This window comes from Zea mays, chromosome 2 (assembly GCF_902167145.1).
Source record: "Zea mays cultivar B73 chromosome 2, Zm-B73-REFERENCE-NAM-5.0, whole genome shotgun sequence".
NCBI classification, from domain to species: domain Eukaryota; kingdom Viridiplantae; phylum Streptophyta; class Magnoliopsida; order Poales; family Poaceae; genus Zea; species Zea mays.
The window spans coordinates 208,797,720-208,815,991 of NC_050097.1; the positions used below are offsets into that span (position 1 = coordinate 208,797,720).

General features: G+C 56.1%; 1 protein-coding gene across 3 annotated transcripts; it reads left to right on the top strand.

Annotated features, from left to right (window-relative positions):
* Nucleotides 1–811: 811 nt before the first annotated feature.
* On the top strand, nt 812–7,689 carry LOC100383401 (uncharacterized). Of its 3 annotated transcripts, none has more exons than XM_008670206.4 (5): nt 812–1,455; nt 1,820–2,016; nt 4,959–5,142; nt 5,222–7,083; nt 7,212–7,689. In XM_008670206.4, exons 2-5 carry the CDS (start codon nt 1,921–1,923, stop codon nt 7,425–7,427), a joined length of 2,358 nt encoding a protein of 785 aa, XP_008668428.1. In that variant the 5' UTR covers nt 812–1,455; nt 1,820–1,920; the 3' UTR covers nt 7,428–7,689. The 3 variants fall into 3 exon arrangements, with proteins under 3 accessions (XP_008668428.1, XP_008668429.1, NP_001349004.1); XM_008670207.4 differs by having other exon boundaries at nt 812–1,321; nt 1,825–2,016; NM_001362075.1 differs by having other exon boundaries at nt 1,053–1,321; nt 7,212–7,636.
* Nucleotides 7,690–18,272: the final 10,583 nt, after the last annotated feature.

Consider the following 18,272-nt stretch of genomic DNA (forward strand, 5'->3'; position numbering starts at 1 on the left):
ATAGTTAGTTGCTAAAATTAACTAGAGACATCGACATTTATCAGCTACACCCTCAACTATCCATTAGCTCATTAACTGACCCAACTTAGCTAAAAATAGCTAATAGTTAGACAACTAATTGCACTAGCAACTTTTTATCTATTAGCTCTAGTGCATTTAAATAGACAACATAGGAGCATTCGAATTTCGGAACAACCTGACATGAAACTTCAAACAAAAATTCGCCAAAAATTCCAAGCAACACTACAGATGGTGTAGGAGCTCATGGGATAACATTTTTATAGAGATTTTGGATTCCTAGATAATCTAACTCTCACGATAATTTGGACATCGTGGAGTTTGTGTGTGGAGAAAAATGAAGGAGTCTGTACGATTTATGATTTAGCAAGCGATGGATTTCTCCTGTCGTGATGACTCGACGGATTCTAAATTCACATTGATTTAAACAGTTTTCACATAAATGATTCTCACAAATAGACTGAAAAACAAAACATTTGGTAGCTAAAAGCTGATCCTGATGGTGGCCTAAAGCCTAAACAAACACGCACATTGGGTCTTCCATTCCATGTTATCTTTTACGGCATTAAAACTTGAAGTTAAATAGTTGGGGGAAAAACATGAGCACTCCCGTTTGATTTTCTCCATGGACTTAAATGGCATAAAGAAAACCCAATAACTCCACCATAAAAGTATCATGTGCCCATCCTGTCAATGAAAGTACATGCATAATGCAAAAAAATGGTTCCTATAAATATAATTTTTTCCCTCCCAGAAATATATATCGAGAAAGAGGAAGAAACCAAAACGTTATGGACACCGTGCAAACTTATTGCAGCGCACTCGTCTGCAGTGCAACACAGCACACGCATAGGAAGGGGCCGTCGCCGTGTACGTCGGCGTCGCGGCGTCCACGAAGTCTCCATTTCTGATTCTGAAACGCCCACGGCTTCCTCGCTTTGTCGCTCTCCTCTGTCTGTCCGCCTGTCCGAGACCTCGGAGCCGACGGCCGGTTTTAAAAGAGCCTGCGCGGTGTAAGGATTCTCGGGTCGGGCTCGGGACGGGAGCAACCGCAGTGGGAGACATGCCCCCTTGCACAGGAGTTGGGGCTGGGGCTGGGGCTGTGCAGCGCCGAGTAGTAGGAGCCGGGAGGCGGTGACGGACGGAACAGAAGGCGCGGGTCCTGTTGGGCGGCCGCCTGGTTCCCGGGTCCTGTTGGGCGGGCGCGCGGCTGAGCGGGGCCATCCATCATTGCCTCCTCCGCGTGGGTCTTGGCTGCCTCTGTCGTCGTCCTCGCGGCGCGGGTCGCGCGGCCGAGGTGAAGGTGAGGACTGAGGAGAACTTCTCTTCCCGTCTCATGGAGACGAAGGACTTCTTCTACTCCTCGGCGCTCTCTTCGGTTTCTTTTCTCATCGACTCTGCTCTGTTCGTTCGATTTGCGAGCGGCGGAGCATAGTGGTATGGTATATCCGAATTGTGTGGTTTCTTGGTGATTTTTGCTTTCTTGCTTGGGGACCCAATAAGCCAAGTAATTCTGCTCCTTCTCTCGGTTTCGATCGACGGGTACAGTACAGTTTGTGCGAAGGAGGGCGCGCGCACGAACATGAGGAGTGGTCTGCGATTGAATTAGGCGATTACGTTTGAAGATAAAATAAAACTGTTAAAAGGCGTCTTGTTGTTATTCTTCTTCTTTTCCACGGACCCAACAAGCATTGGATTAGTTCGTGTTCTTGAAGGTCCTGCTTCGGATCGCGTGGATACTAACTGCTGGATATGTGTGACTCAACTTTTTTTTTTTGTTTGGGGTCTATTTTGGTTTCAGCGAAGACCGTCAACTTGTACTCTTCCGGCGCTCGCTGGCGGTGGAGGGGACGAAAGTAGATAGCGTACGGAAGCATCGGCATTGGGTCGCGCGCGTAGGGGATGGACCGTCGGAGCTGGCTGTGGCGGCGCAAGTCGACGGACAAGAGCCCCGGGGAGACCGAGACCTCGGCGTCCGAGAAGATTACTGATGAACAGGTGCGCAGTTTTTTTCTCCTCGCCCTTCGTCTCTCTCACCCTGCAAATATTAGGAGCTATGCAGAAACGTTCTTCTTGCTCTGTGAATCCTACATTTCCATAATATGTCGTACGTACTCACTTTTAGAAGCAAGCCGCCACCGTGAAGTTCTTTTCCCCGCGTTTCCGGCGCGTATTCAGATACTGACGGATTCAGGGAGGCGAGAGGTGTAGATCAGACAACAGTAGCAGTCTAATAATCCCCAGTGTAGGAGTGAACCACAAGCAAGCAAGCATCGCGCTGCAGAGCGTTCATTTGACTTTCCCGGTCCTGCAACTGCAACACTTCAGTTCACAGGTCACGTAGCATGTGCAGTGCATGTGAGGGCTTATTTCATCCCGTGCCAGATCTGTTGGGTCTAGACTGTCTGGGACGATTCTCTCAAAATTTCTTCTTCTATATTCCATTTTTACCTCACATAGCCAAAATTTTATCCCTATCTTTTTTTTTATCTTCTGCACCAGTTCTCTCTAAACTCCCTATATTCTACTATAACAATAAAATATCATTTTTTATAGCTATCCATCATCTATTATCATTTTTTCCAACTAACAATTACTAATTTGCACATAAAACCAGACAATCATTTCTTATAGCTATCAACCATCTATTATCATCCCTTGTCCCGTTCACGTGTTAGGGCAAGTTACCAATGCATCTCTAAGACTGTCCGCAACTGTTACCGTAAGTGCCCCCCTCCCCTCTGCATAGTGGCAACAAGGACACACTTTGGCTTGTATCGCTGCCCTTTGCACTTCCTCTACGAGTTATAGTGCTAGCGGGAGGCGCAGTGAACCGCCAGATGAATCTGGGTGCGGCAACAGGCCTTCTCATACACTATGCTGATCTTGGGTTTTGTGACGACATCAATAGTTAGTAGGAAAAAAATATAATTGATGATAAATCGGTATAGAAAATAATATTTTATACTTGTGATGGGATATAAGGGAGAATTTAGAGGGAATCGCTGCAGGAAACGGAAAAGTAGAGGGTGGAATCTTGACGACGTGGCATAAAAGTGAGGTATATAGGAAGAAATTTAGAGGTAACCGCTGTAGACAGTCTAAACAATACGGACTCCTCTTCCCCCTTGGTGCACACGGCTTCACGCCATAGCCATAGCTAACTGTTGCTGCCCTCTTTGTTTGGATTCCGTGCACACCATTATTTGTTAGTTGGAGAAAAATGATATTGGATGATGAATAGTTATGTAAAATAATATTTTATAGTTATAGTGAGTATAGGAGAAGAATTTAGAGAGAATCGTTGCCGGTAAGGAAAAAAAAGTACGGGGTGGAATTTAGATGATGTAGCTGCATAGAACGGTATAGAGGAAAAAATTAGAGGGAACCGCTACATATAATATAAGGCTCTTAGTAGTGGTTCTCTTTAAATTTCTTCTCCTATATATCACTTTTACTCCACATATGTGTACTTTCTCCCTCTATTTTGCTTCCATCTGCAGCATTTTCCTCTATCCCACCGTAAAATATTGTTTTCCTTCCAACTATCATAACTACCTCTCCTTCCTATTTTCCTCCATTTGATCCTCTGTAAATAATTTATCATACAATTAAATTAAAATAAATTGTTGATCTTTTTCAACAACACTAACATAGAAAATGATGAATTCTTTTTTTTTTTTAAAAAAATATTGCTCCTTGAACGGAAGCTGAACCTGAAACCTTAGTTTTTGTTTATCATAAATCGATACCTCCATTCAACCATGCATATGGGCTTATATAAGTAAATGTCGCCATGTTCTAACAGATTAGGCAAAACGATACATACACAGTATCAGGCAAGAGAAAAAGCAAATCATTATTTTCTATGTTCCTGTCCGAGACAGTCCAGCCTGTGTTTAAAATAGGGAATGAAATAGATGACAGTACAATGGTCTGCTGGAGGACAAATTCCTCGCTGTTCCTGGCCCTGTGGCTGTGGCGGTATAGAGACCCTTGTACTGAACCTTCAGATATGTTTCAGCAATTTGTGCTGTGTACATGCCTAACTTGTCGCCTGACAAAAAAAGGGTACTCGCGCGAAATACGGCCGTAGACCTCCTAACAGCAAATCAGTCATTTGGGCGAAGGCGCACTGACCGTACGTAGCCATCGTCTACTAGCCCACATGGCACTGAGGGCCAGCAAGATTCTCAGTTTTCTCATGCTCTCCTCCTGCACGCATTGCTCATTGCTGTGGGGAGGGAGCAGCAAAGCTACAGTGCTGACCACATCCCTCTGTTCATGATCATGTGAGGACTCCATCATGCATTAGCAGGGTAGAGGACGAGGCCGGCAGTGTGACTGTCCTGGTGGTTTCCATACCAGGGTACGCTTGGCTGGCAGGGCAAGCCCCCCCCTACCTGGCCTGGCCATTGCCGGCCCTGCCTGCCCATGAACAAAATGGGGATGTGTTGGTGTTGGTTGGACTTGGGACTCGCTTTTCCTCCGACAAATAAAATCATGGCGACGCATTAGCAGGATGCGTCTCTTTGGTTGGTTGGCTGTTCCTCCAGTTCTTCCATGTACTGCAGCTGCACTACTGCACGCCTGTGGCACAGGCCGCACAGCCCAAATGTTGCTATTGGGTGACATTGCTCACCATCTTTGACCGGAGCTAGCCCCTTCTCTCTCTCTCTGTCTGCAGTCTGCAGTCTCCAATGGCAATGTGGCACAGTCAGACCAGGTACTGCTAGTCCTGCTGTTTAGAAACTTGACGGTCTTGGCTTCAAATCTTTCACCCATCACACCGTTGTGTATTAGTATTTCAAATCCTATGAACACAAATTCATAGTGGTCAACCAAGTTTGAGATGGGTCGTGTTCTTCTCTAGTTGCTGCAAAATAAGAAAGCTAACCTGCAGGATGTTTGACTGTTTACTGTTTTGGCTTCTTGATCAGGATTCTGCCAAGAGCTCTCCAAACTCGACTCGGTCGCCGGAGATCACGTCGAAGGAACTGGAGGACGATAACGACGTGAAGGTGAAGGTATTGAGTGAGAGGCTATCATCCGTAGTTCTGGATGTCCGTGCGAAGGATGATCTCGTGAAGCAGCATTCCAAAGTTGCAGAGGAGGCTGTTCTAGGTAACGATCCCTCTGGAATGAATCAGGTATTTGCTGTTTCTTCTGAAAATAGTAACTGTTATTTCCTTTGTACTACTAGGATGGGAGAAGGCCGAGAAGGAGATCTCATCGCTGAAGGCGCAGCTGAGCGCTGCAACGGCCAAGAACTCCGCGCTGGAGGACCGGCTCGTCCACCTGGACGGCGCCCTCAAGGAATGCGTCCGGCAGCTCCGGCGCGCCAAGGACGAGCAGGACCAGACGGTGCAGGACGCGCTGGCACGGCAAGCGCGGCAGTGGGAGTCCCACAAGGCCGACCTCGAGCTGCGCATCGTTGAGCTCACGGCGAGGCTGGAGGCCAAGTCCGAGCGCTCGGTGGTGGGCGCCACCGACGGCGACACCCGTTCCAGCAGGCTAGCCGCCCTGGAGAAGGAGAACTCGGCGCTGAAGTTGCAGCTGCTCGCCAAGACGGAGGAACTGGAGCTCAGGACGATAGAGAAGGAGCTCAACCGGCGGGCGGCGGAGACGGCGAGCAAGCAGCAGCTGGAGGGCATCAGGAAGGTGGCCAAGCTCCAAGCTGAGTGCAGGAGGCTGCAGGCCGCGGCACAACGGAGGGCGTCCTCCGTGAACGTCGAGCTCCGGCGTTCTCCGAGCTCGGCCTGCGTCGAGTCGCTCACGGATTGCCAGTCGGACTGCTCCGACTCATGGGCCTCGGCCCTCGTCACGGAGCTCGACCAGTTCAAGAAGGACAAGAGCGGCGCGAGCACCAGGACAGCGAGCCTCGTGGCCGCGGACATCGACGTGATGGACGACTTCCTCGAGATGGAGAAGCTCGCCTCCGCGAACGGCTCGTCGAAAGGCGACGCCGTCGAGGACGCGAGCGGGCAGGTGGAGAAGGCGCTGCACGAGGCTCAGCGCGAGCTGAGGACTTGCCGCCGCCGGGTAATGGTGGCAGAGGAGAGATCAGCTGAGCTACAGCGGCAGCTGAACCATGCCAATGGCGACAAACACGCCATGGAGGCGGAGGCGGAAGCTGCTGAGGCGAAGGGAAGGGAGCTTGAGGGCAAGCTCGAGCTCGCCCGTGCCGATATCGCGGGCTTGCTGGACAAGGGGCGCATCCTGGAGGAACGGCTCGAGTCTGAGAAGGCGCTGACACTTGAGCTCGCAGCCAAGTACCAGGACATGGAGACGCTGGAGGCAGAGAAGAGGGAGCTGAACGCTCAGCTGGAGACGTCACGGTCCGAAGCCAAGAAGCTCAGCGACAAGATCGCCCTGATGGAGAGGAAGCTGGAGGTGGAGAAGGCCCTGTCGATCCGACTGGCGACGAAATGCCATGGCGTTGATGCTCTGGAAGCAAAGAAGAAGGGCGTCGAGCTCGAGCTGGAGTCGGCACGCGAGGAAATCGCTTCCCTGCGAAACAAGGCTAGTAGCTTGGAACTGCAAGTCATGGAAGAGAAAGCGTCGTCCGCTGGACTCGCAATGCGGTGCCAAGAACTGGAGGAGCTTAGATCCCAGCTTGTGTCTTCAAACTCACGGATCGTTGAGCTGAACGAGAAGGTTAAAACGCTCGAGGATGTGATCGAGAAACAGAGGCCAGTGACGGCGGAATTGGAGTCTCAGCTCCAGTCGAGACACGACGAAATCAGCAGCTTGAAGGAGGACATAAGCCTGTTGCAGAAGAAGCTGGAGTCCCAGAAGAACCTGTCGTCAGCTTACATATCTGCGCTGGGCGCTTCTGAAACCGAGAAGAAAGAACTGGCTACCCGGTTTGAACTCGGAGAGAAAGAGGCCGAGGAATTGCGCGGGAAGACGAGTTTGCTGGAGGAACAGATCCACGAAGAGAGGGCACGGTCATCTGAGTTTGCGGTAAAATGTCGGAAGATGGAGGAACAGTTCTCCCGCAGATCTCTTCTTGGCCACCAACCAGTGAAATCTTCGGCGATCAAAGATATTCAGATAAGAAAGGTAACCTCCATTCCATGGAACAAAATCGGCACTTCGTTGCCATTCATCTTGTGTCTTATTACTATTAGCGATTGGTTGTCTCAGAAAGGGTGTCGGGTGTCCAATGTTTTTGTTTTTTTTTTTTACAGGAGACAGAGCTGGCCAAGGCTGCCGGGAAACTGGCCGACTGCCAGAAGACGATAGCTTCACTGAGCAGCCAGCTGAAATCGTTGGCCGATTTCGACGAGTTCCTCCCTGAAACCGAGACTAGTGGCGCCGACTCAGCCGACGCCTGGGACGGCGACCTGAAGCTGCTCCACCCTGCAAGCTATCCCACGCAGATTGGCTGTTTGGCAGTCACATGAGTCACGATCCTCGTTGGCAGGTGGGCGGAGAAACTGTTTTTGTTCGGGTTCCACCGCATGATTGCTGTGGTGAGATTGCCATGATCTTCCACCACATGCCATATAGAGTTAAGTTTATAATAGTCTATAGGTGAGAAAATGTTCATATGAAAGCTGTTTATAGAGTTGGTTGGTGAAGCTTCAAAGGAACTCATAAACTTTGATCTCCCATTCTTCCTGTCCCTTGGAAACGGCTTTTAACCACCAGCATGTGTTCCATCTTGATTGTCTTCCGGCTATTTTATATTCTGCAGGAGTTCATTGTGCAATGAAATGAATGGAATATTCAGTTAGATCTGAAACATCCTCACTGTCAGAAGACTCGGGGGGGGGGGGGGGGGGGGGGGGGGGGGTGGCACCCTATATGACCACAGCTCCACAAGGCACGTTTCAAGGTGGACATGGTTGGTATCACCCTGACCATCCATTGAAGCCTTGAAGGCAACCACACACATAGGCCTCCCGTTGTGACGGCTATTTATGTTTTCCGCAAACTATCGTATGATTGGTCGGGTCAGCTAGCCCCCCTGGAAACCGGATGCCTAGTGCAAATCTCGCATGCAGCTAGAAGAGATAATTTTAGCCCGTGTTGCAACTACGGATGTAACCCTGGCCTCGCGTATGCACGCAACCAAACAGGGGGCGCCTCTTGGTCAAGGCACGCAAAGAGGCTGGATAGACACGCGCATGCAACCGATCATGAGGTGTATGAAGCTTGTGCGCAAGGCTTCGACCATCCTTGCATCCATGTTTCAAATTGCCCACAAGTATGCTATGAGCAAGAAAGTTAGGGACAAGAAAGAATAGAGAATCGTGCCAGATAAAAGCAAAGATAAGAAATGTAAGATAGATAGTCAATTTACAGCAAAAAGTTGAACGAGAGGCTCGATAGCAACGTCCTGCCTCTAACCAAGACAAATCTTAGAAGATTATAAACGGACATTGCATTTATTATTCGAAGGGCAACTATAAGACCAAGGATTATTTTCATGTTGGATCTTGTTGGGTCAGAAGAGAATTAAATCTCTTACTAGTCAAAATTGAATAAAGAAAGATTTTAATCCCCCTCAATCTCCTTTGATTCATGTGTAACTGAACAATCTCCTTTGATTCATGTGTAACTGAACAAGGCTTTAAGAAATTCACTGGGAAGGTCCTCAGATTTTCTGAGTCCTAGTCACAGAAGCTCGAGTCAAACAAGAAAAATGACTCGGACCAAGAAAAATGTACAACTTTAGAGAACCCCATTCCTATAAGTCTAAGAGGAAGCAAAAGGTTACAATGAGAAATGTGTTTGTCGTCAAACCGGTCACTCCCAAGTTCTTGGGCTAGCCCAGAAGTGCTAATCACCTTCGAGAGAGTTGATCAAACTATATACCACACCTCGGGCACTGCTGCACTGCTAACTCAACATGGGTTCAACAGCGGATTATGCACTAGACCTCGTTGGAGCACCCACGCAAGTATGTCACCCCCTTTTAATACTGTCGAGGACCATAATTAGGGGTACCCTCAAGGCGCCTAATTCTCAGCTGGTAACCCCCATCAGCATAAAGCTGCAAAGGGGGCACGATTAAGTCAGGGATCAGTCCACACGAGTGACTCGATCACGCTTCACCCGAGCCTAGCCTCGGCCGAAGGCAGCCGACCTCGAGAGACTTCCGTCTCGCCCGAGGCCCCCTTTTTATGGCGGACACATCACCGGCTCGCCCGAGGCCTTGGCTTCGCTCAGAAGCAACCTTGACTAAATCACCACACCGACTGACCAAATTGCAGGGGCATTTAACGCAAAGGTGGCCTGACACCTCTATCCTGACACGCGCCCCCGGCAGAGCCGAGGTGACCGCCGTCACTCCACCGCTCCACTGGCCAGTCTGACAGAAGGACAGCGCCGCCTGCGCCACTCCGACTGCAGTGCCACTCGACAGAGTGAGTCTGACAGGCAATCAGGCCTTGCCAAAGGCGCCACGGCGAACTCCGCTCCGCCCGACCCCAGGACTCGGACACGGGCTAAGACCCGGAAGACGGCGAACTCCGCTCCGCCCGACCCCAGGGCTCGGACACGGGCTAAGACCCGGAAGACGGCGAACTCCGCTCCGCCCGACCCCAGGGCTCGGACACGGGCTAAGACCCGGAAGACGGCGAACTCCGCTCCGCCCGACCCCAGGGCTCGGACTCGGGCTAAGACCCGGAAGACGGCGAACTCCGCTCCGCCCGACCCCAGGGCTCGGACTCGGGCTAAGACCCGGAAGACGGCGAACTCCGCTCCGCCCGACCCCAGGGCTCGGACTCGGGCTAAGACCCGGAAGACGACGAAACTCCGCTCCGCCCGACCCCAGGGCTCGGACTCGGGCTAAGACCCGGAAGACGGCGAACTCCGCTCCGCCCGACCCCAGGGCTCGGACTCGGGCTAAGACCCGGAAGACGACGAAACTCCGCCTCGCCCGACCCTAGGGCTCGGACTCCGCCCTGGCCTCGGCTGAACGACGTCCGCCTCGCCCGACCCCCAGGCTCGGGCTCGGCCACGGCAACAGAAGGCAGACTCAACCTCGGCTTCGGAGGAAACCCCACGTCGCCCTGCCTAGAGCACAGACCGCCACGTCAACAGAAGACGTCATCATCGTCCCACTCCGAATCGACTCGGGTCACGGAGAACAAGACCGGCGTCTCATCCGGCCAGCTCCGCTAGAGGGGCAATGATGGCGCTCCACAAGCTCTATGACGACGGCGGCCCCCAGCTCTCTTACGGAAGCAGGACAACGTCAGCAAGGACTCGACCGCTCCAACAGCTGTCCCTCCATCAGGCTCCGCCGCACCTCCGACAGCCACGACATCACGCCAGCAGGGTGCCCAGATCTCTCCGGCTGCCACATTGGCATGTACCTAGGGCGCTAGCTCTCCCTCCGCTAGACACGTAGCACTCTGCTACATCCCCATTATACACCTGGATCCTCTCCTTACGACTATAAAAGGAAGGACCAGGGCCTTCTCAGAGAAGGTTGGCCGCGCGGGACCGAGGACGGGACAGGCGCTCTCTTGGGGCCGCTCGCTTCCCTCACCCGCGTGGACGCTTGTAACCCCCCTACTGCAAGCGCACCCGACCTGGGCGCGGGACGAACACGAAGGCCGCGGGACTTCCACCTCTCTCACGCTCGGCTCCGGCCGCCTCGCCTCTCCCCCCTTCGCGCTCGCCCACGCGCTCGACCCATCTGGGCTGGGGCACGCAGCACACTCACTCGTCGGCTTAGGGACCCCCTGTCTCGAAACGCCGACAGTTGGCGCGCCAGGTAGGGGCCTGCTGCGTGCTGACGAACAGCTCCCCGTCAAGCTCCAGATGGGCAGTCTCCAGCAACCTCTCCGGCCCGGGACGGTGCTTCGTTTCGGGACTCTTGAGTTCATGTCCTTCGACGGCAGCTACGACATGACACTTCTTCCACCGCCGCGCGACTACGACAATGGCGGCCGACAACCCGCCCGCCGGCGGCGGAATCGACGACGTCTACCCCGCGTGGTGGAAGAGCAACATTCGGGCTCGCTCCATTCTCTCCCCCGCCAACGGAGGAGGAGGCGGGGCCGTCAAGGCCAGACGGGAGGCCACGCTTCGCCGGCCGTCGAGCGAATCGACGCCCCCGACGCCCCGACGGAAGGCACGCCGGACGTCGACCTCGCGTTCGAGACGGAGGCAAGCGCCGTCCCCCCGCGGCACGCTGACCCCGAGCAAGAAGACGACGCCGGCGCGCTCGCGGAAAGCCTGCAGGACGTCGCCCTCGAACCAGAGATGACGGCGCAACCAGTCCCCGATGTGACTACGTCGCTCCTCGTCGACCAAAAGGTAACGACTAACTCCCATCTTGCGTCATTTCGACTCGGCCTCAACCCGCCAAACGACCTCGTTTTGGCGGGCGCTCTCATTGAGGCGAGTGCAACCCCACTGAGGTTCTGTATGCGGTCGCCTTGGGACCGACTGACGGACGTCTCGACCTACGGGCCCTCTGGGTCCGAGGAAGATGACGATCCCAGCATCGGTTGGGATTTCTCCGGACTTGGCAACCCCAGTGCCGTGCGGGACTTCATGACCGCATGTGACTACTGTCTATCCGACTGTTCCGATGGAAGCCACAGCCTTGGCAACGAGAGCTGCGGCCCAAGCCGCGAATGTTTCCACATCGAGCTAGGGGATCCCACCGAAGGCAACCATCTTGGCATGCCGGAGGATGGTGATCTCCCTAGGCCGGTGCCTCGCGCCGACATCCCACGGGAGCTAGCTGTGGTCCCCGCTCCGGCGGGGGGTTACGACCCACAACTCGAGCAAGTCCGCGAGGCGCAGGCCAGGCTCAACGAGGGAACAGGAGCGCTTGAGCCGATCCGTCGGGACGTCGGACAGGCATGGGTGGGCCAACCCCTGGCCGGAGAAATACGTCATCTGCCCCAAGGTCTCCAGCACCGCGTCGCCAACGACGTCAGGATCAGGCCGCCGCCCGCATCCAGCGGGGTCGGTCAGAACCTGGCGACCGCAGCAATGCTCATCCGCGCGATGCCGGAGCCGTCAACCACCGAGGGGCGGCGAATCCAGGGAGAACTCAAGAATCTCCTGGAAGGCGCTGCGGCCCGGCGGGCCGAGAGCACTGCATCCCGGAGGCAAGGATATCCCTCGGAACCTCATGCCGCGACTTCCCGATTCATGCGGGAGGCCTCGGTCTACACCGGGCGCACGCGCAACACCGCGCCTGCGGCCCCGGGCCACCTCGGCAACGAGCACCATCGACGCGATCGTCGGGCTCACCTCGACGAAAGGGTGCGCCGAGGCTACCACCCCAGGCGTGGGGGGCGCTACGACAGCGGGGAGGATCGGAGTCCTTCGCCCGAACCACCCGGTCCACAGGTCTTCAGTCGGGCCATCCGACGGGCGCCATTCCCGAACCGGTTCCGACCCCCGACTACTATCACAAAGTACTCGGGGGAAACGAGACCGGAACTGTGGCTTGCGGACTACCGCCTTGCCTGCCAACTGGGTGGAACGGACGACGACAACCTCATCATCCGCAACCTCCCCCTGTTCCTCTCCGACACTGCTCGCGCCTGGTTGGAGCACCTGCCTCCGGGGCAGATTTCCAACTGGGACGACTTGGTCCAAGCCTTCGCTGGCAATTTCCAGGGCACATACGTGCGCCCCGGGAATTCCTGGGACCTTCGAAGCTGCCGGCAACAGCCGGGGGAGTCGCTCCGGGACTACATCCGGCGATTCTCGAAGCAGCGCACCGAGCTGCCCAACATCACCGACTCGGATGTCATCGGCGCGTTCCTCGCCGGCACCACTTGCCGCGACCTGGTGAGCAAGCTGGGTCGCAAAACCCCCACCAGGGCGAGCGAGCTGATGGACATCGCCACCAAGTTCGCCTCTGGCCAGGAGGCGGTCGAGGCTATCTTCCGAAAGGACAAGCAGCCCCAGGGCCGCCCATCGGAAGAAGCCCCCGAGGCGTCTGCTCCGCGCGGCGCCAAGAAGAAAGGCAAGAAGAAGTCGCAATCGAAACGCGACGCCGCCGACGCGGACCTTGTCGCCGCCGCCGAGTATAAGAACCCTCGGAAGCCCCCCGGAGGTGCAAACCTCTTCGACAAGATGCTCAAGGAGCCGTGCCCCTACCATCAGGGGCCCGTCAAGCACACCCTCGAGGAGTGCGTTATGCTTCGGCGTCATTTCCACAGGGCCGGGCCACCCGCCGAGGGTGGCAGGGCCCACGACGACGACAAGAACGAAGAACACCCAGCAGGGGGGTTCCCCGAGGTCCGCGACTGCTTCATGATCTATGGAGGGCATGCGGCGAACACCTCGGCTCGGCACCGCAAGCAAGAGCGCCGGGAGGTCTGCTCGGTGAAGGTGGCGGCGCCAGTCTACCTAGACTGGTCCGACAAGCCCATCACTTTCGACCGGGCCGACCACCCCGACCATGTGCCGAGCCCGGGGAAATACCCGCTCGTCGTCGACCCCGTTGTCGGCGATGTCAGGCTCACCAAGGTCCTGATGGACGGGGGCAGCTGCCTCAACATCATCTACGCTGAGACCCTCAAGCTTCTGCGCGTCGATCCGTCCTCCGTCCGAGCAGGCGCTGCGCCCTTCCACGGGATCATCCCTGGGAAGCGTGTCCAGCCCCTCGGGCGACTCGACCTCCCAGTCTGCTTCGGGACACCCTCCAACTTCCGAAGGGAGACCCTGACGTTCGAAGTGGTCGGGTTCCGAGGAACCTACCACGCCGTGCTAGGGAGGCCATGCTACGCGAAGTTCATGGCCGTCCCCAACTACACCTACCTGAAGCTCAAGATGCCGGGCCCCAACGGGGTCATCACCGTCGGCCCCACGTACAAACACGCGTTCGAATGCGACGTGGAGTGCGTGGAGTACGCCGAGGCCCTCGCCGAGTCCGAGGCCCTCATCGCCGACCTGGAGAACCTCTCCAAGGAGGTCCCAGACGTGAAGCGCCATGCCGGCAACTTCGAGCCAGCGGAGACGGTCAAGGCCGTCCCCCTCGACCCCAGCGGCGACACCACCAAGCAGATCCGGATCGGTTCCGGGCTCGACCCCAAATAGGAAGCAGTGCTCGTCGACTTTCTCCGTGCAAACGCCGACGTCTTTGCGTGGAGTCCCTCGGACATGCCCGGCATACCGAGGGATGTCGCCGAGCACTCGCTGGATATTCGGGCCGGAGCCCGACCCGTCAGGCAGCCTCTGCGCCGATTCGACGAGGAGAAGCGCAGAGCGATTGGCGAAGAGATCCACAAGCTAATGGCGGCAGGGTTCATCAAAGAGGTATTCCATCCCGAATGGCTTGCCAACCCTGTGCTTGTGAGGAAGAAAGGGGGGAAATGGCGGATGTGTGTGGACTACACTGGTCTCAACAAAGCATGTCCGAAGGTTCCCTACCCTCTGCCTCGCATCGACCAAATCGTGGATTCCACTGCTGGGTGCGAAACCCTGTCCTTCCTCGATGCCTACTCGGGGTATCACCAGATCCGGATGAAAGAGTCCGACCAGCTCGCGACTTCTTTCATCACGCCGTTCGGCATGTACTGCTATGTCACCATGCCGTTCGGCTTGAGGAATGCAGGCGCGACGTACCAGCGGTGCATGAACCATGTGTTCGGCGAACACATCGGTCGCACAGTCGAGGCCTACGTCGATGACATCGTAGTCAAGACACGGAAGGCTTCCGACCTCCTCTCCGACCTTGAAGTGACATTCCGGTGTCTCAAGGCGAAAGGAGTCAAGCTCAATCCTGAGAAGTGTGTCTTCGGGGTGCCCCGAGGCATGCTCCTAGGGTTCATCGTCTCCGAGCGAGGCATCGAAGCCAACCCGGAGAAGATTGCGGCCATCACCAGCATGGGACCCATCAAGGACTTAAAAGGGGTACAGAGGGTCATGGGATGCCTCGCGGCCCTGAGCCGCTTCATCTCACGCCTCGGCGAAAGAGGTCTGCCTTTGTACCGCCTCTTAAGGAAGGCCGAATGTTTCGCTTGGACCCCTGAGGCCGAGGAAGCCCTCGGCAACCTGAAGGCACTCCTTACAAAGGCGCCAGTCTTGGTGCCGCCGGCAGACGGAGAAACCCTCCTGGTCTACGTCGCCGCGACCACTCAGGTGGTTAGCGCCGCGATTGTGGTCGAAAGGCAGGAGGAAGGGCATACATTGCCCGTTCAGAGGCCGGTCTACTTCATCAGCGAAGTGCTGTCCGAGACTAAGATCCGCTACCCACAAGTTCAAAAGCTGCTGTATGCTGTGATCCTGACAAGGCGGAAGCTACGACACTACTTCGAGTCCCATCCGGTAACTGTGGTGTCATCCTTCCCCCTGGGGGAGATCATCCAGTGCCGAGAGGCCTCGGGCAGGATCGCAAAGTGGGCGGTGGAGATCATGGGCGAAACGATCTCGTTCGCCCCTCGGAAGGCCATTAAGTCCCAAGTGTTGGCGGATTTCGTGGCCGAATGGGTCGGCACCCAACTGCCGACGACTCCGATCCAACCGGAGCTCTGGACCATGTTTTTCGACGGGTCGCTGATGAAGACGGGGGCCGGCGCGGGCCTGCTCTTCATCTCGCCCCTCGGAAAGCACGTGCGCTACGTGCTGCGCCTCCACTTCCCGGCGTCCAACAATGTGGCCGAGTACGAAGCTCTGGTCAACGGATTGCGGATCGCCATCGAGCTAGGGGTCAGACGCCTCGACGCCCGCGGTGATTCGCAGCTCGTCATCGACCAAGTCATGAAGAACTCCCACTGCCGCGACCCGAAGATGGAGGCCTACTGCGACGAGGTTCGGCGCCTGGAAGACAAGTTCTTCGGGCTCGAGCTCAACCACATCGCTCGGCGCTACAACGAAACCGCAGACGAGCTGGCTAAGATAGCCTCGGGGCGAACGACAGTCCCCCCGGACGTCTTCTCCCGGGATCTGCATCAACCCTCCGTCAAGCTTGACGACTCGCCCGAGCCCGAGGTACCCTCGGCTCAGCCCGAGGTACCCTCGGCTCAGCCCGAGGTACCCTCGGCCCCCGAGGGCGGGGCATTGAACGTCGAGGAAGGGCAGAGCGGGGCCACGCCAGACCGAGATTGGCAGGCCCCGTACCTGCAATATCTCCGTCGAGGAGAGCTACCCCTCGACCAAGTCGAGGCTCGGCGGGTAGCGCGACGCGCCAAGTCATTCGTCTTGCTGGGCGACGAAGAGGAGCTCTACCATCGCAGCCCCTCGGGCATCCTCCAGCGATGCATCTCCATCGCCGAAGGTCGGGAACTGCTGCAAGAAGTACAGTCGGGGGCTTGCGGCCACCACGCAGCACCCCGAGCCCTTGTTGGAAATGCTTTCCGGCAAGGCTTCTACTGGCCAACGGCGGTGGCTGACGCCACTAGAACTGTCCGCACCTGCGAAGGGTGCCAATTCTATGCGAAGCGGACACACCTGCCCGCTCAGGCTCTGCAGACAATACCCATCACCTGGCCCTTTGTTGTATGGGGTCTGGACCTCGTCGACCCCTTGCAGAAGGCGCCCGGGGGCTACGCGCACCTGCTGGTCGCCATCGACAAATTCTCCAAGTGGATCGAGGTCCGACCTCTGAACAGCATCAGGTCCGAGCAGGCGGTGGCATTCTTCACCAACATCATCCATCGCTTCGGGGTCCCGAACTCCATCATCACCGACAATGGCACCCAGTTCACCGGCAAAAAATTCTTGGATTTTTGCGAGGATCACCATATCCGGGTGGACTGGGCCGCTGTGGCTCATCCCATGTCGAATGGGCAAGTAGAGCGTGCCAACGGCATGATTCTACAAGGGCTCAAGCCTCGGATCTACAACGACCTCAACAAGTTCGGCAGGCGATGGATGAAGGAACTCCCCTCGGTGGTCTGGAGCCTAAGGACGACGCCGAGTCGTGCCACGGGCTTCACGCCGTTTTTCCTGGTCTACGGGGCTGAAGCTATCTTGCCCACTGACCTGGAATACGGCTCCCCGAGGGCGAGGGCCTACACCGAACAAAGCAACCAAGCTAGCCGAGAGGAATCGCTGGACCAGCTGGAGGAAGCTCGGGACAGGGCCTTGCTACACTCGGCGCGGTACCAACAGTCCCTGCGACGCTACCACGCCCGAGGGGTCCGGTCCCGAGAACTCCAGGTGGGCGACCTGGTGCTTCGGCTGTGACAAGACGCCCGAGGGAGGCACAAGCTCACGCCCCCCTGGGAAGGGCCATTCGTCATCGCCAAAGTTCTGAAGCCCGGAACATACAAGCTGGCCAACAATCAAGGCGAGATCTACGGCAACGCTTGGAACATCAAACAGCTACGTCGCTTCTACCCTTAAAGATGTTTTCAAGTTGTTCATATACCTCGCACCTACGCAAAGTTTAGTCGTCAAGGAAGGGTCGGCCTAGCCTCGGCAAAGCCCGACCCTCCCTCGGGGGCTAAAAGGGGGGAGACCCCCTCTGCGTCGAATTTTTCCTCGAAAAAGGATCTCTTTTTGGCAGGATTTCTTTCGTGCTTCTTGACTACTTCGAAAAGCGGATCCTGGAAACGACGGAGTACACGTAAGCAGCCAAGGCTGACCGAGCCGAGGGACTCCTACGCCTCCGGGATACGGATACCTCACTCATCACCTTCTGCGATAAGTAACTTGCGCTCGGATAAAGCGACCTCGTGGACCGAACAAGTCTTCACGTTCGGAAGTTCTCCTGCCGAAGCAGTCCTTCAAGCTTTCTCGACTGAGTCGGGGACAGGGCCTCATGGACGGGTGAAAGTACGCGTAAGCGGCAAGGCCGACCGAGCCGAGGGATTCCCACGCCTCTGGGATACGGATACCTCACTCGTCCCTTCCGCGAAAAGCAACTCTCGCTCACACAAACATCCCTGTTACCGACAGAGTCCAGATGCTCGAAACAGGAGGAAAAAGGACGCAGCTTCGCGAGCGCGGCGAGGGCGTGTTCTTCTGGCCTCGGCGGCCGCAGAAAGCACACGCTACAAGATGATCTGATCCTGCAGGTTCGGGTCTTCACGCCGAAGGGAGCCGTAGCACCCTCGGCATCGACGACGTCTTCAGCAAAGCCCGACCCAGCCTCGGGCGGCGCCGCGGTCCAGGGGCCCCTCCGGGAATCCGGCCCGAGCAGGCGGCTCAACCGGTTACCCCTGGGGCCTCGGTCAACCGGCTTCCAAGGGCGCCAGCCCGATCCGAGGCCTCGACTGACCGACTTTGGCGTCGGCTCCGCTAACGGACAACACAGCTAGGCTCCGGCCAACCAGGTTCCCCATTCTCGAGCCAACTCCGCCTCCGTTCGTACTGAT

Coding starts and splice junctions, on each gene's coding strand:
- LOC100383401 (XM_008670206.4), top strand. CDS start 1,921: ATGGACCGTCGGAGCTGGCTGTGGCGGCGCAAGTCGACGGACAAGAGC. Junction 5,143..5,221: donor TGCAGAGGAGGCTGTTCTAG/GTAACGATCCCT, acceptor TTGTACTACTAG/GATGGGAGAAGGCCGAGAAG. Junction 7,084..7,211: donor AAGATATTCAGATAAGAAAG/GTAACCTCCATT, acceptor TTTTTTTTACAG/GAGACAGAGCTGGCCAAGGC.